Below are 18,741 nucleotides of genomic sequence, written 5' to 3'. Positions count from 1 at the left end.
TTTAGATCACTTTTGACAAGCAGTCTTGACTCATTTATTTATGTTTCAGTTCTTATCCACACATTTCTTACGCTTTCATTAGCAGCAGTAATGCACGACTGTTTAATATTACATTATGATCTTGGCTTGAAAACTATCCAGTATTGAAAGGAAATCTAATATTCTTTTCTGTCGATGCGTAACAATTGTTTTAAAACATTGTCAGTGCCGGAATGCATTTTTATAGTGTATTGTAACAGAAAGTCGAAAAAAACACCTTCATTTTTATTTCTTTTTGCAAGCACTTGGAAAGACTACTTCAAAAGTTGCATTTTTCATTATGTCTCCCCCATAAAATAGGAGACATATTGGTTTTGCCTTTTCCGTCCGTCCGTCTGTCCGTCCGCATTAAGCTTGTCCGGCTTTCACAGGTCAAACTGCTGGCCGGATTTTGACGAAACTTCTAAGTGTGATCAGTACCAACCCTAGTTGTGCATATCGCCGGCACGTTCCGCTTCGCTGCACAAAATGGCCGCCAGAGCTAAAAATAGAAAAATCTTGTCCAGCTTTCACAGGTCAAACTGCTGGCTGATTTCAACGAAACTTCACAGGATCAGTACCAACCCTAATTGTGCATATCGCCGGAATGTTCCACTTCACTGCACAAAATGGCAGCCAGAGCTAAAAATAGAAAAATCTTGTCACTGGAGTGATCAGTACCAACCCTAGTTGTGTATATCGCTGGCATGTTCTGCTTCACTGCACAAAATGGCCACCAGAGCTAGAAAAATTAGAAAAATTTTGCCCGGCTTTCACAGGTCAAACTGCTGGACAGATTTCGACGAAACTTCACAGGAGTGATCAGTACCAAGCCAGTTATGCATATCGCCGATACGTTCCGCTTCGCTGCACAAAATGGCCGCCAGAGCTAAAGGTATACATATTGTGTGGGGGGGGGGGGGGGGGGGGGGGGGGCATATGTTTTTGTGACAAAAACACCTTCTAGTTTTCCACTGTTCTTTTACCAGTATGCGAGTATTAAATTCGAGCCCATAGGGCAAGTCAGGCTTAGCTTGCCTGGATAAGTATTACTATTATACAAATTACAAGGAATTAAAAAGAAGTTACCAGGTATATAAATTTACTGCATTTGACATCGGACACTACAGAAGTGTCCATTCTTTTCCGCTAGTCTCAGACTTAAGGCTTAGAGAACTTAGTCTAAACCTGCAATTTGAAATTGCCCATAAGCCTCCTAGTTAGCATTTGACTTTCAGGAGCAAGTGGGCATATCCCTATATTTCTAAATCTATTTCTAATACTACCACCATCGAAGCTAGTGTATCAGCAATATCCTTGATTCTAATTATAATTTCAATGATAGCAAAAGAATGTTGGAATGTTTTAAATTATATTGTTTTTGTATTTGAATATTCACTGATTATATGCTTGGTAAAAAGCACAGTGGTAAAAATAGCAAAGTCTTATGCCTCTACTTGCTTACGTTCAAATATTCCAAAGTTGGAAAAGTATTTGGGACTTCCTGCAATTTAGTGAAATATGCACTAACATATGGTATTTTAATCTAGCCAAATAATTGTTTTTGTGCCCCCCCCCCCCCCCCCCCCCCCCCCCCCCCCCCCAGATCGAATGTAACTCAAAATGATAGAGTTATTTTTAAATGATCGGACTGTGACTTTAATGTCAGATCAACTATTTGTACCAGTACTAGTATCTTATGTTAAATCACTGTCCTACATACTCTGTCATATTCAAAAAAGTAAGTTTAAATGACATTTCTAAATCCATATAGTTCCTTTAAAGGACATACAGCCCGCCGACTGTATTTACCATTTTACCATATATGGTAATACAGCTGGTTTATCGACCGTCTATAAAAAGATCTGACGGTCTGTCTACATATACATAGTATTTTCCCGGGTAGAAGGGGAGAAAAACGGATCATTTGTGTTGTGGATTTTATTGTACCTGTACGTAGGTAAATACTTTTTCGTGCATTTTTTACCCTCCTTCTCTCCCTGTTAAGATATTTTCTCCATTCTGCATGTCATTCATCATAGTTTTATTACACGTAACTTACTTAACATTCGTTACTCCCTTCTATCAGATAATAAATGTAATTTTATTAAAGTCATACCACAACGAATGCATTTATAGCAGACTACATTTACATACTGTAAGTATAATACACCCTGTAAAATCTATGTTTCAAGTTATTCGCACTGCATGGCCTCAAGAAAGGGGCCTGACCACGTCTAAAAGTAGCCGAATTATATTACATATGTTTTTATAACAATATACCTCGTAACTTAAGATCTGATGTAGGTCTATATTTTACATCTTTGTGAGATGTATAGATAAGATAATATATACACGTAGCAAATTAAATACTAAAAATAGCAAAACCTTGAGAATTTGCGATTACCTGAAATAGAGATGCGTCTGTGAAATGACCTTTGATCTCCCAATAATTCTGGGAAATGATCTCATGTTCTGACAGGAATGTTCTGACTCAGTGCATGCACATGTTTTTCCAGATTTGCAAAATGGCCGACTGGATTAAAACTGCACGCGGATGGGTGTTGAGGGAACTGGAAAACACCGAATACAGGGCAACACAGGAGAAGATAAATGCAAGGTAGATTTGATAAAACTTGAGTTCGTTTTCTAGTACATAGTTTTGAATAAAGATCACGTATCTATTCAGTTAATTATTTCAGTTTAAGTATACGCAATATGGCGAGCAGTGATAATAGTACAAATGTAACAACAAGCAAAATAATAACAACGACAACAGCAACCGTTTTAACGCCTATTATTACCACATTAATTTAGGAGGGATTTAGATATTCAATGACTTGAACACATCTGCGGATGTCTCTAAATTGTTTTTGGTACTTGTAACATGTTGAATTCTGCTCAACCCGGAGCTAGATAACGTGGACGGTAGCATGCATTTCCACTACCGTCCATGAACAGGCTCAATCAAACCGAGCCTGCAACATTTTCATTTTTGTCGTGTTGAGCGACCTGTGAAGTTTCCACCTTTTTTATTTTGAGAATACTGTTAAAGTGAAAGTTAATTACTTGTAGATCGCAAGCAGTATCCTATGACAGGGAAGTCAGCATTGGGCGCAATGTGAAGGCCACTGGAACAAAAGGACAAAGAAAACTGTCGGTGTGTGTGTCAGAGTTCATAGAATACATGGCACTGCTGGAAAATGTAACTGATATTAGGACACAGGCTTACCTTAATGATGTAAGACATTTGTCATAACGGTCATATAGCTATTAACATTAAGCCTTATTGTATTTAGTTCAATATATTTATTCTACTTGCTCTTAAGTAGGAAGATATGTTATCCAAACTTGACTTTTACCCAAGTTCGACACACTATGTATCAGCTGCTTCCGGTATCCGAATCCAGACGCTCTATGACACGTGCCATAGACATTTTGATCAACTTGAATGGTAAGCTGTGGAATTTGTTGTATAACAGATTATTGCCATAGCCAATACTTTTTTTACGTGACACACTTCTTACATGAGCGCTACAGTGTGTGTTATTGATATTTTGCCGCCATGGAAACAGTTCCTCGTCAATATTTTATACTTTTTAAACCGTAAAAGTATTTGATGTATTTATTTTGCTTCATGTTTGCAGTTCATGATGTTACTGATGACGAAAGGTATTGGGAAAGCCAGCGGGTGCGCTCACAGGCAACTTTTCAAGATTCTAGAGGCCATGGTCATAGAAGGTAAGGAAATAAAAAGTGTCGTATTGCCTTCGAAACTTTCCTGACGGACTCCTCATACTTGCCCGCTGTAATTCAGATTATCTAGATCTAATTAAATTTGTAAACTTTCTACGGAAACACTAGGATATTAGTTCTTTTACTAGCTTAGTACCGAAGTTGTCAGTTTATGCAACGGACAGCTTTACATAGAAGAAATCGTGGAAGGCAACTAGGTTAACCAACAATTTAAAAAAATAGGATCACATTAAAAACAAAATTGCAATATTTGATACAGCGGCATCGTTCTGTTTAATTGCAGCAATGAATTCAGAGACAAATATTATTCCGATGAAAAACTTGTTGGTATGTACAATGAAGTCCATGGTTGATGAAAGTACGGGTAGGATAGGGTCAAAATCTCTCTGGAACAGACATATTCAGACAGTAGCAAATCTGAGCACGAAGATGGAACAGTTCGTTCTGACAGAGGTAAATGATTTGTTGCCAATAAGCGAAATAGATTTATTAAGACATATGTATATAATTGTACAATAGAACACAGATGCAGCATTGCTATACTGTATCTGGCGCCGGTTGATAAATCCGGGTACATGTATTATATATAGCGAGTTCGAATATTTCCGTGAAAATAATGTAGTCTGCGTTTTCTTACGATTTGAACAGAAAATACTGCTTTTATTTTCTTTCAGCGAGTTGAAGACGGACTTCCAACGCTTACAGACTTACCAAAAGAATGCATACGTGAGATTATGCTGAAACTTTCGGACCACAGGGACATCATTAATCTTGGTATTTTCACTTTATTTCTTAACACACATTTCACATAAACACTAGCTCATGCATGTGACTGTGCAGAAAAGTGGCATGAGGTGTGTTGCACATTCCGTTATACTTCTCCCCAAAGATAGTTTGCTTTTACTTTGGTTGGTTGCATTATATACCTCCAAAAGAGCTTCTTTAGTTATAGATGCAAAGTTAAAAAATATCAGTCAAATTGTACGTGTTACATACACTTTTAGTGGGAAATTGAACGCATGCACTATTCCGATGCATGAACATACTATACCTAAAGAGACGAATTTATTTGTGACACACTATTAAACGGTTAATTGCTAAGTCACAGGCGTTCCTACTCATTACCTTTTGTGCTGAATTTTGCCGTCGCAAAAGCCAAAGGTTTAATTCCCTGCTTCGAAAAAAATGTTTTTAGTGTTTCTTGTTCAGGGCAATTGAATAGATGAACTTGCAAGTTTAGTAACTCTCCTATCTAGAAATACATACTTATGTTTAATACTAGACATGCGTGGTGTTACTTTCGGTTTCTTGCTCTTTATTTGTCACTGGTAATATCATCCTCTAGACATAATGATATTATCTTTCCAGTATTTTAAACTGTTCTCTAATGTCATTAATGATTTTAGGGAAGACGTGCTCGGAGTTATATTACGTGACACAAGACAGTTCGATATGGCAAAAACTCGTGCAATATCATTTCTCGGAGAAGCAGATGAGCATGTTTATAGAAGACACGGAATATATTGATTCCACTGTGTCTGTGTGGCAACATCTACATCACAAATGTTCGAAGTAAGTAGTTGTATGTATCCATCGTGATTTTGAAGGGATTGACTTTTGAAAGCTTGAAGTGGTGCCCCATTTAGATAAAAAAACCAAATATATTTAAGAGGTCTGAAAAAAATTCTCCTATTCTGTGCACTCCCCCACACAGATTCTCAAAAGGAATTTATCCAGGGTGCATGTACCACGTGACTTTTCCGCTAATCTGGGGTGCCAAAAACATGGCGGATACCTCGGTAAAAGTGACATTTTCTTAAATATCTTTTCGACAGCCTGTTCAAATAAAAGGAAACATAGATGAGTGCCGTCTCATATGAAAATCCGACACTCGGCTACAAGTTTTTTGTTTCTAAGTCCGTTCGTTTTCTCTAAAAGTGCAACCGCACAACTGAAGTGAACAAATTTGATGATGTTAAGACGGGGGACATTTTCACAAATTCAACTGATGAATCCTTTAAAAGGCCGTAAAAGACTACTTTGCGACACGGATATTTGTACGAGTATTGTCTTGACATATACACTTCAAAAAATTACAAATTAAGAGCCTTCAATAGCTTCCTAGGCCGGACTTATCAAATTGCTAAGCAGGGGTCCGTTTTTCTTGATGCTAAGACGGGGGCGTGATTCAATGATTTGGTAATGGAAGTCTTTTGTATTTCATTAACCCGCTTCATTTAAGTTTTTCCATGTTTATACTGCTTACTATAAGAAAAATCCCGTTGTATATATGTTAAAATTCAAATGGTTAGGACAAATGAAAGCTTGTTACCGACTGTGAACTGTGAAATTTTACCTAAGGTGAAATACTTAATTTGACTGATTTGATGAAAAATTCACCAGCTTCCACTCTATGGTGTCGGTCCGGTACAATTTCTCCTTTGCTGTGTAGTAAAACAAGCACATTTGGACATAGATTCAGCGGCGAATATCACAACAAATTTACAGCATTGAGAGTTCTGTATTTCTGAAGATGAATAATGTCAGTAAATCATAAAGAAACACTGTCATCAGCAATGAACTTCTTTCCAATATATCAAAGTATTCAATCACTCTTTATGATTTCCAACCTACATCTGTCATGGCCACCAGTCTGGAACAGTTTTTAATCCTTCCGCACAGAAACGTTGTCCTGGAAAAAACACGGACAAAACACTGTTGAACTGTTAAAGACATAGGAAATGACACAAAATGTTTAACAAGTCAAAGCATAGATGGCTTCAAATAGGGAACAACGACCCGGAAGTAAATAAATTCCTGGGTGACACTCTATCTCAATAGTTCTATTACATTTCCAGGTAGGCTTTGGAAAAATAGTAAGTTTTATCGCATTCGTTTTGTCTTCATTGTTTAAGTTAGTTTGCTTCTTTTTGTTTAACTTCCGATAACTCTAGCTGAAACAGGTTTCTTAAGTTCTTACTTTTGCTTTGCTTCTTAAGGCAACCACTGAAATGGTTGAGAATCTGCACAGCAATGTTAATCTCAATTTTTTTCTTTTTAGATCATAATTGTGTGCTGTTTTATCGCTTTTGTTGGAATATATATCTGAACTGCAGTTTGAAATAAATTAACCATACTTTCGAATGTTATTTAGATACATGTATTGAATTATCAGTCTTATGTGCCAGTAATTTCTTCACATGTGTTGTGAAATCATAGTAAATGTTCGAAGGTTAAAGTTTAAAGAACTTTTGTTTTAAACCATTGAATTACAACAAAAGAAAACATAATTCAGAGCCAATATTTATCATAAAAAACATTACTGGTTTAATAGAAGCGGTGATCATTTTGATACTTAATCATACTATAAAGAGGTCGACCGCCTCAATTGAGTTGTAAGATCTCTCTCACAGACGACCATGATTCGAATCCCGAAACCGACTATGTCTCATATGAAAGAAAGTGGACATTTCTTTTAAGAAGATTTGAATATGGTGCCGGTGTAATGGAGTATTTCGACCCCCATAGAATAACGACCCCCGGTCATTATTCTATAGAAATTGTGACTCCTTTCCTGTAAAATATTGACTCCCCTTATTAAAAACTGACTCCTTTTGAAAACTTTATAGAATAACGACCCCCGGTCATTATTCTATAGAAAAACAGACCCCTCCAAGTAAAATACTGACTCCCTAAAGATGACTCCCTTCGAATCGCATAGAATAACGACCCCGGTTATTATTCTATAGAAAAAGTGACTCCTTCCATGTAAAATACAAACTGCCGAAATTACTACATTCGAACTCTCATACAATATCGATTCCCGGACATTATTCTATTTAAAAAAGTTACTCTTTCGTGTAGAACACCGGCTCCTTAAAAGACTTTCGACGATAATATCTATTAAAAAGTGATCCCCTCCAAACCTAACGGACAATTTTGCTAGATCTACAACTCTAATACCCTCCATTGCCAATAGTTAACATTTTGATTGTACTACTACTACTGGTGCCGCTACTTCTATTGCTATTACGACATGTACTTCTTCTTCTTCTTCTACTACTACTACTACTACTACTTCTACTACTACAACTGCTACTACTGATACTACTATACCTGCTTCCACTTGTACGTCTTGTACATCTACCTCTTCTTCTCCTGCTGCTATTGTTGCTGTCACTTATTCCTCTGCTGCTGCTGCTACTGCAACTGCCACTACCACTGCCACTACTACTACTACTACTACTTTCTATTGTTGCCGCTACCGTACTTTACTGCCACTGCTAAGCATTGCAACTTCTATTAATACTAAGTTCTATGCTAGCAGTTTCTTGTGCAGTTTTCTTCTGAAGAATTACTTCATACCGAAGTTTGCAGGGATTATTGACACTGGTGTGTTTTGTGAACGTATTGTGAATTGTTATTTTCCTGAAAAAAAAATGTATACACCAAGATACAGCGTCTAGAAATAGAATCCTTTTTCCCGCTGCGGAATGCTCTGATTTATGTGTCAAGTGATGGTATCTGGGGGGCATAAAATGCAGCAATAAGGCCTTAGAATAGGATACATGAGTTATCACTAAATTTGACCAAATGACCGGGGGTCGTTTTTTTATGGGAGTCAATATTCTTCGTGAGGTTCAGTTTACTTCACGTGGGGGAGTCATAGTACTATGATTTGGAGGTCATAATACTATGACCGGGGGGTCACTTTTTCTATAGAATAATGACCCGGGGGTCATTATTCTATGGTGGTCGAAATACTTCATTACACCGGTTCTTCCCAGGAACAATGGTTCGATAAACTGATCACAATACAACTGGCGTTGAATTTCATAAAATGGAAAATTAATAAAGACAAATAAGTTGTGAGTAAGGTAAAATTATTTATGAATGCATGCAAAAATGTTGACACTATCAAGTTTCTCAGTACGTTGTTGCAAAAAATAATGACACAGAAAAAGAATTAAAGCCTACATGTATATTAGTCGATCTGCGAAAAAGATGAGAATCGGTTTCGAGCGTATACATCGCAGGCCAGTACTTCATTTAAACGACTTGGGACATTTTACAGGCTCAGTAAAATGCTATTCTGTGGGCTGTAAAGGCTATTCGATACAACAAAGTGGGAAGTTGGACACCAAAGCAAACTGTATGGGAATGATTAAGGGTCATTGAAACATAGGACCAAAATATCCACCCTTTACGGTCTCCTGCAAACCATGGCATATCAGCTGTGAAAGATGTAAAGTAATCCACATTATAGTCAAAACAATTTCTAGAAGTAAAAATGTGCAATGCTTAATATATGCCAATGTAAGGTCGTAATATACTAGTAATAATATTATTAGTCTCACCGGGAAAGACCGATTGCCGCAGTTATAAGGTCCATGATTTCTTTCTTCTCTTTCTGGAAATAAAGCCACGCAAAAGGCTTTTTCTGGAATTATATGTCTTTCCACATTCCTGGCACACAAATGTCTGAAATGTAAATTTATGCACTTTAGTACTATATTGATGATAATATTTCATATTTTTTAAACCAAAAAGGACCGTAATTTCGAACAAAATGTCTTAAAATAAGATATTTGGAAATAACATATACATTTTATGACCAACGAAACCAGTACAATTTCCGATTTGTTTTGACAACTGTTACTGACGCTCATGTCAGATGCGCAAATGTATTTCATTCAGCCGAAAAAAGAATTCAAAGTTAACGCGACTGAAATAGAATTAAATATAAACTGTTGCTTTTTCAAAAACTTAACAGTATTTGTTACAAAGGTTACAAAGAATGATCTAGACATGACATTTTAGTCGACCTAGAAATGTAGTACATAAAGTGAAAGTTGGTGCATTTTCAATAAAATCAGTCAAATTAAGTATCAAGTAGTTCACCTTCACAGTTAACGCTCGGCGAAAAGCTTTCATATGTCATAACCATTTGAATTTTTCTTACAGTAAGCAGTATAACATAGGGAAAACTTAAATGAAGTAGGTTAATGAAATACAAAAGACTTTCAATAACAAATCTTTGAATCAAGCCCCCGTCTTAGCATCAAGAAAAACGGACCCCTGCTTAGCAATTTGATAAATCCGGTCTCGGAAGCTATTGAAGGCTCTTAATTTGAATTTCTTAAAGTGTATATGTCAAGACAATACTCGTACAAATATCCGTGTCGCAAAATAGTCTTTTACGGCCTCTTAAAGACTTTATTTATTGAATTTGCGAAAATGTCCCCCGTCTTAACATCATCAAATTTGTTCACTTCAGTTGTGCGGTTGCACTTTTAGAGAAAACGAACGGACTTTGAAAAAGGAAACTTGTAGCCGAGTGTCGGATTTTCATATGAGACGGTACTCATCTAAGTTTCCTTTTATTTGAACATGTTGCTGAAAAGATATTTAAGAAAATGTTACCTTTATCGAGGAATCCGCCATGTTTTTAGCGAAAAAGTCACGTGGTACATGCACCCTGTTATCTTAGAATCATGAAACAGTATATTAATGTTTTTCAGCATATGAAGTTTTTCACCTTGTTTTTGTTTTGGATTTCACTCAGTTAAGACCAGAGTTATGGACCTATACCTAGGAAAATAAAAACACTAAAACTGTTGGACCTAGAGTCATCTAAACTTAGAGGAATGTTATGAATCATGTGAACCTGATGCTTTTGTGGATTTCACTCAGCAAAACTAGAGTTACGGTTTTTGTCATTAGTCACAAATATGCATAACGATCCTAAACGTTCGTATCTCACACATTTCAAAACTTTTTTGGCTTAGAGTCATGAAAACATGTGGGAGTAATATGTTCAGCATGTGAAGTTGTGCACCTGGGATTTCGGATTTCACTCGGCAAGACTTGGGCTATAGACTTCTTGTCGCTCGTATTTGAGAAATCCTGGCTCTTTTTACGTATGTGGCTCGGCATGTAAACTTGTACACCTGGGATTTTTCCACCACCACCGGCACCTACACACCTAGAATATTTTATAGCATTCAGTTTCTTGCTCTTTTTTAACTCTTGCCTTAACTTTTCCAGTTTTGATTGCTTAACAAGGAAAACAATATGAATGTTTACCTTGTCTTGCATTGTTAACAAGTAACATATGACGGTGCAGTGACAGTAAGAAGTGGTACCATTGTCCTATGGACACACATCTAGTTTCAACTGGATTTCACTTAATTGGCAACTATATATTTCAGTTTATTATATATTATAGGTGCTATATACATCACCGCATGTAATTACTAATATGAAACAGAAGATGTCAAGTCTTATCCGATACGTAAGTATGAGCCGCGCCATAAGAAAACCAACATAGCGGCTTTGCGACCAGCATGGATCCAGACCCGCATCCGTGCAGGCTGGTCAGCATCCATGCTGTTCGCTTTCAAAGCCTATAACAATTAGAGAAACCGTAAGCGAATAGCATGGATCCTGACCAGACTGCGCAGGCTGATCTGGATCCATGCTGGTCGCAAAGCCACTGTTGGTTTTCTCATGGCGCGGCTCATATATACAGCGTCTTTAATCTGTATTATATTCTATGACATATTTATTCGGTGTGATTTTAAACGTACCTGGTAAGTCTTTCTTTACAGTGGAATATACCATATATTTCAGAAAATTTGGTTTAAAGAAGACATATACAGACCAGTTGGTTATCTGTTCAGCCTGTAAGACCCTTCACTGGATGGTATGAACACTTAGTTTTCTAAAATGCGATGCCTACATATTTATACATTTTTAAAAACAACAACATGTGTTCTACCAGTTCAGTGGTAGTTCTTATTTTTAATGATAAATGTATCACATTTATAGATAAAGTGGTTTTTGTTTAAGGGAAAATTAGGAAACATCCATGTAAATCAATTTAATCTTATAGAAAGATATAAACAATCGATGAAGGAAAACGCAAAATGTTTTTGGCATATTTTAAGGAAAATTTCATACTGCACATCGGTGATACGGTAAGAGAACACAAAATTTTCGAAGTTACAATGTACTACTGTTTCCTTTTCAGATGCAGGGGCACACGTGTTGGTCTGCGAAGAAAGATGAAACTAGCGTTTATCTAGAGCCTGTTGGTCCGAATGAATTATTCTCTATACTTTTTAGCAGCTATGAGTTGATTGGAAAATCAAGCAAGACTGTACACCTTTAAAAGTTTAATTCGACCCTTGGGCAAGGCGGATATTTTCCACGAGATACTAGTTAGGCATTTAATTATCGCCAATCACTAGTATGAGTGTGGTATATATTAAAGACTAGTGCAACATCAAGGAACTCTACGACGTTTACTGAAATGCATATGTACACGAGTATTCTATCCTTTATTTTACTTGAAAACGGCTTTAAAAAAATAATACAAAGAACTTGGCAATGTCTCTATCATATAGTGCTTTTTTTCTCCACATGGTGCAAGTCTTGTGTTTTGTTTGTTTTAGACCACTTTTGACACTCGATAGTAACTCATTCATTTATGTTTCAGTCCTTATCCACAAATTCCTTACGCTATGAAATACGGTCTTTCATTACCAGCAGTAGTGCGATGAATTCAAATTACTTGCTCCTCACCGACGAAAGCTCCAGCCTCGCTTGGGGCATAGAGGAAGCCATCTAGCTGGCTTACGGGAGGTCAGTGGTTTTAAACAGATTCCCGCCCTTGATGAAATAATGCCCGGAGAAGCACCTGGGATCTTCCTCTACCATCAAAGCTGGACAGTCGTCAGATGACCCACGAATGTTTCGGTGTGACGTTAAACCTGGCAAAAATAAAGCAAAACAAAAATTTTCCAAGAAATATCTATATTGTTCATTAACACTGTTAGCCATAGTTTTTCTCATTTCTAATTAGAGAAAAAATTCTTCTCGAAATGTGTACTTGTATAACATACATATACATGTATTTTTACATTATTTATTTTGATAAGATGTTTCTAGAAATTTGCTTGTTTGATATGTCTCGTTGTTTGTTTTTACTTTAACATTTTTGTTATTACTGAAATTTGTGTTATTAAAATATTTCGCAAAGAATTCTCTTGTTATTTCTGTAAAATGGTTGTGCCATATTCGGATTCGGTTGGGTATCTAGTTTTACCTGCAAGTGTTACCCGTCAATTCACTGGTGTTTCTATAAAGCCAGTATCTATCTTTATTTGAGACAGCTGTTATTCAAAATTATACGTGTTTACGTACCCATCGATGTTTTCCCCCCACTAAAAATGGGCAGTCGCTTTGTATCATTTTGGCTTAAGTCTCGCACCATGACTAGAAAACATTCCATTCTGCACACATAATAGTCAATAGAGCGAAAAAGAAAGCATATGTATTTTAGAATGTATTGAATGTGTGAAGACTGTTTTAAGTAAAACTTGTTGCAGAAAGAGCATGTATGTGATAAAGGCTTGTGACAATGGGAATCGGGCCTAGGCCCGTATCCGCTGTGAATAATACCAAGTATATGGTACAAGAGCAGAACAGGGTGTTATTTCATTCCTTTGAAAATAATTTAGAGGAGTACTCGAAAATTGTAGAAACTTTGTTCAAGGACTCGAATAGGATAACTATACTGTCTATCTCCCACGGTTCGATACGGTACCTACCTCAGAAACCTCCGTTACTGGTCTGTCCATCCAAATGTCAAAACCTGTACACACAGCCGTGCATATAAAGCGTACACAATTCTGTCTCTCGGCTTTGCTTTCAGCTGGATCTAAATGAACAGCAAATTTACTCTTAACTAGAATCTGACGTAATGAAGAACAGTAATACGTCCTCTCAACCTTCATGTACATGGAATATCACAGGTATCCATTCCGGCGCTATTGGGAACAAGCGGGCGTTTCTGTAAAACCATCAAAATTCTGCAATCATGACATCCCCAGACGAAAGTAGTCAGCGGTATCAAATGATTCGGAGTTAACAAAATCTGCTAAAACGCATTCTTTTTTGTTACTATATATAGTAACATATGTATTAATGAATAATGACGAACGTTGTAAAATTTATTTTGTTGTCAGTTATTTAGCAGAAATCGTCAATGTATCTTAATGATACAGATATTTGTCTAAACAAATGTTTGGTTGTTAAATTCAGCTTCTTTATTCCCTGATTCGTTTAGGTTTTATAAGTTTTATATCTACCCCAGCCATGAGTATCATGCTATTTACGCCCGTCCGCTTAGCTCAGTAGGGAGAGCGTTGGTCTACGGATCGTTGGGTCGCGAGTTCGATCCCCGGGCGGGGCGTATGTTCTCCGTGACGATTTGATAAAAGACATTGTGTCTGAAATCATTCGTCCTCCACCTCTGATAATTCATGTGGGGAAGTTGGCAGTTAGGTTAACTGCCCGCCGTTACATGACTGATATACTGTTGAAAAGCGGCGTTAAACCCAAAGCAAACAAACAAACATGCTATCTACACTGTAAACATTTTTCTGTCTACAGTCATTAAGGACCATCGAAGGAAATGTCGATAGCTCCTTTCCCTGTTACCACCTTTCGGTGGTACTAGGGTTTAGTAGCCTTGTAAGTGGGTCAACTGAAATATTAAAAGCTATAGCGGTAAGCATTATTTAACACCGTATATGATCAACAAATTACATGACATTCAAAGCATGATGTGTCCAGTAAGGTACCGAGCGACTAATATTTACATTTGCTTATATTAGGTTCTGGTATAATTCTTTGAATACTGTGTACCAAGCGCGTTATTTGTACCATTTTTGCGTCTCTGGTATGAAGTAGTCAGAGGTCGAATGCCCGGCCTCCCTCAAAGCGAATCTTCTACTACTGAGCTATCTTAGTCAAGGATGGAATCCCCGGCCTTTGATTGATCTCGAGCTATTTGGTTGCTGATAAAGCTCGATCCTGGATTCCTTCACAGGAAGGTCAATTCAGCACTGCTCTAGTTAGACCCTAGATAGAATATACTGCAATTAAATGGTCCAAAGACGGACAAAGCATTAGCTGTCTTTGGCCATTCATCTATTATCAGATGAGTGTTATGCAGTCTTAAAATCGAATTTAGCTATTAATAAGGCTAGCGGCCCGGATGAAATAAGCCACCAAATGTTAAGACAGACGTCAAAGTCAGTATGTTTCCCGTTAAAAATCTTATTTTATCGATCACTATCTGAACAAATATATCCGAATCCATGGAAACTAGCAAATGTTATGCCAGTCTTTAAAAAGGGCGAAAAATCTTCGCCTTCCAACTATAGACCCATTTCCCTAATAAGCTGTTTAGGTAAAGTAATGGAAAGAATCATGTTCAAGAATATATATGATCATCTCCATTCCAACAACCTTATATACAAACATCAGTCTGGCTTCCTACCCGGCCATTCCACAGTCTACCAACTTACTGATATCTATAATCAAATATGTAAATCCATTGACAAAAACCAACCGACATGTATGGTATTTTGTGACATATCTAAGGCATTTGATAGAGTTTGGCATAAGTTTTGTTTGTTTGTTTTGGGTTTAACGCCGTTTTTTCAACAGTATTTCAGTCATGTAACGGCGGGCAGTTAACTTAACCAGTGTTCCTGGATTCTGTACCAGTACAAACCTGTTCTCCGCAAGTAACTGCCAACTTCCCCACATGAATCAGAGGTGGAGGACTAATGATATCAGACACAATGTCGTTTATCAAATAGTCACGGAGAACATACGCCCCGCCCGAGGATCGAACTCGCGACCCCAAGATCCGTAGACCAACGCTCTTACCTATTGAGCTAAGCGGGCGGGCTAGTTTGGCATAAGGGGTTAATATTCAAACTTAGACAGTATGGTATCTCGGGCAATATTTTCAGCTGGATAGATAACTACTTAAAAAACCGTTCTCAAAAAGTATTCGTCAGACAATGATTTTCCGATACAAAATATGTGAATGCTGGGGTTCCTCAATGATCAGTGCTTGGTCCGTTACTATTTTTAGTTTACGTTAATGATATTGCTGAATCACTTATAAGTACTACTCGTCTATTTGCCGACGACAGCTCCCTTGCAGTTTCTACCAGCAACATTCCTCTCATGGAAGAAATGTTAAATTCTGATCTTGAAAAAATTTCTTCTTGGGCAAAGCAATGGCTGATCAAGTATTACCCAGCTAAAACAAAAATGATGTTCTTCGGGCTTATTTTTGAAAATACACCGCTAAGTTTTGTCGACCATCATAAACATTTAGGAATTACTTTCAGCCAAGATGGCAAATGGCATGACCATATCAATAATATTTTGGCATCAGCATCGAAAGTGCTCGGATCTATGCGTCAATTAAAATACAAACTGAAACGCGTTACACTAAATCAAATTTATATAGCTTACTTAAGACCTCTTATTGAATACGCATCAATTGTTTGGGACAGTTGCACGGAATATGAAAAGAACTCTCTGGACAAAATTCAATATGAAGCTGCCAGAATAGTGACAGGTCTCACGAGTCCCGTATCAATAGAACGTCTTACACAAGAAATAGGTTGGGTCTGCAGGTGGGAGGGGGGGGGGGGGGGGGGGCCTGGGGTGCGGTCGGTCGCGTTGGTGGCATTGTAACAGAAGTACAACCATAGTTTTTGTATAATCATTTTTTCTCTTTTTTGTTTCCACTTTTTCTTTTCTTTTTGTTTGTGTAACTGAAACATTTTTCTATGTGTTTTTCTTTATTTCTTTAAATTATAAAAATCGCCATTAGTTTAATCTACAATTATTTGACGCAGTGGGAAGGGCTGCTTATAATGTTGGTATAACTTAAAGTCCAACCCATTTGCTATTTTCATACTTCTGTATTAGATATGTGTATATTATGTATATAATGAAAATATGCAATAAAATATGATTAAACTAAAGTCTTAAAATTGGCGAGACCTGTTACATCATCGACTTCAGAATGTCATTTGTCTACAAAGTTGCAAATTTACTGGTTGCAATTCCCGCTGAAGGTTATATCACATGAGCATGAAATTCCATCATTATAAATACTACACACTTTCCTGCTACCACAGATTATCATAAATTCTCATTCTTTGCTGGATCTATAATACAATGGAATAACGCATCCTTTTTCTCCCAACCAATGCCTGCAACACTGAACATGCATATTCTGGGCCATCTGGCCTCATTTCCCATTGGGTACAACATTTAAACACTAGTTAACATTTATTTGGCTAGAATTAGTAAAAGCCTTAATGCGCAAGAAAGAGCTAAGACTCCAAAAGCGATTTGTCGTTATGCGTAACTTCTGACAATGCATGCATAGATCTAAATGAGTTCCAATAAGATCGAACTATATTTCAGTAAGTGAACACGAGACGAGCAAAACTATTTGATCGAGATAATTGATCTTGCATGCAACACAAACTCGTTTTATTTCATTGTTTTAACGATACTTTTCATGTCAATGAATAGTAATACTCTACAATATTTCGCAGAAAATCATGTAATTAATGAGGACATATGCACGACAGTATATATAGGCACTTTCCGTATGAGAACACCTTTAAGCGCAAAGGACTATTTACTTTTCGCATTTAAATTCTCATTCTTTGCTGGATCTATAATACAATGGAATAACGCATCCTTTTTCTCCCAACCAATGCCTGCAACACTGAACATGCATATTCTGGGCCATCTGGCCTCATTTCCCCACCGGTTACAACATTTAAACACTAGTTAACATTTATTTGGCTAGAATTAGTAAAAGCCTTAATGCGCAAGAAAGAGCTAAGACTCCAAGAGCGATTTGTCGTTATGCGTAACTTCTGACAATGCATGCATAGATCTAAATGAGTTCCAATAAGATCAAACTATATTTCAGTAAGTGAACACGAGACGAGCAAAACTATTTGATCGAGATAATTGATCTTGCATGCAACACAAACTCGTTTTATTTCATTGTTTTAACGATACTTTTCATGTCAATGAATAGTAATACTCTACAATATTTCGCAGAAAATCATGTAATTAATGAGGACATATGCACGACAGTATATATAGGCACTTTCCGTATGAGAACACCTTTAAGCGCAAAGGACTATTTACTTTTCGCATTTAAGGGTTTTGCAACTCATTTGGGATGATTCTACAATTATGGTTAGCGCTAACATTCAAACATGTAACAACACATAGAGACAGACACATTTGTCGATTTCCTTAAATTTAATCAGTAAACCATTGATTTATTGATTGCTTTTGAATGGAGAAATCATTAAGATTTTATTGTAAGTTATTTTTTCAAGCCGTGTTCTGAATTTAATTTATAGAACGCTGTCAATTATTTTTCTCTGTTGAATAGTAGCCGGACAGACCATGTATCTAGTTTAGGGCGATACTGCAGGAAACTGCACCAGTTAAGTAAACACCCAGCGCTGAATAATAGTTTGGGTATCTGCCCTGACCAAGAATCATACCTGGATTGCTAACATTGTAGTCTAAACTGCAGTTAAAGGACGGTAGAAACAAACAAGCTAGGACCGTGCAGACACATGGGGGTCAGCACCCCTCCCAGTCCCAGGCCACCCCTGACAACCCTCAGTCAATATATTTTCATTTCTTTAAAACAAACTGAGCACATGTCTCGATCATCCAATGACTTCTGTTACCATTTCAACATGTTTAAAAAATTCCCATACTCTATCAATGCTCAAAAAAAAACACAAGATAACTTACTTCGCAATGTAAACACGCTTTTCTTGTCCAAGGAATAGGAGAATAGATCCCAGCTTGATGTGGCGCAGTCAAATTTACTACACAGAGCCGGGATACAGACGATATCATTAGCGGTTAAAATAAAAATACTTGCTATTAAAGTTAACTGCCGCTATGGCCGAGATAGTACAGACGCTGGTACTGTAAATTCTTTTTTGGGCGGCAGTGGCTACGATTACAGTACTGTAATCCTAGCCTCCGGTTCTAGGATTACGGAAGTTCCGTATTCCTAGACAACCCTATGAG

The 18,741-nt window shown here is 37.1% G+C and overlaps 2 protein-coding genes across 4 annotated transcripts in view; both read left to right on the top strand.

Moving 5' to 3' along the window:
• Positions 1 to 1,904: 1,904 nt before the first annotated feature.
• Positions 1,905 to 12,387, top strand: LOC128556217 (F-box only protein 25-like). Its single transcript, XM_053540506.1, has 9 exons — positions 1,905 to 1,970; positions 2,538 to 2,638; positions 3,094 to 3,259; positions 3,666 to 3,759; positions 4,058 to 4,227; positions 4,449 to 4,548; positions 5,181 to 5,346; positions 11,407 to 11,479; positions 11,807 to 12,387. The coding sequence occupies exons 2-9, from the start codon at positions 2,547 to 2,549 to the stop codon at positions 11,945 to 11,947; spliced, it is 1,002 nt and encodes a 333-aa protein (XP_053396481.1). The 5' UTR covers positions 1,905 to 1,970; positions 2,538 to 2,546; the 3' UTR covers positions 11,948 to 12,387.
• Positions 12,388 to 17,866: 5,479 nt separating this feature from the next.
• The window catches only part of LOC128556216 (centrosomal protein of 162 kDa-like), a 54,124-nt gene continuing 53,249 nt past the window's right edge, over positions 17,867 to 18,741 (top strand). For all 3 annotated transcript variants that reach the window (XM_053540504.1, XM_053540503.1, XM_053540505.1), the window contains exon 1: positions 17,867 to 18,008. The gene's annotated coding sequence lies outside the window, so the exon portion shown is untranslated. The remainder of the gene's footprint in view (positions 18,009 to 18,741) is intronic.

Source organism: Mercenaria mercenaria, chromosome 4 (assembly GCF_021730395.1).
Source record: "Mercenaria mercenaria strain notata chromosome 4, MADL_Memer_1, whole genome shotgun sequence".
Classification (NCBI taxonomy): domain Eukaryota; kingdom Metazoa; phylum Mollusca; class Bivalvia; order Venerida; family Veneridae; genus Mercenaria; species Mercenaria mercenaria.
This window is presented reverse-complemented; position numbering and strand designations above follow the sequence as displayed.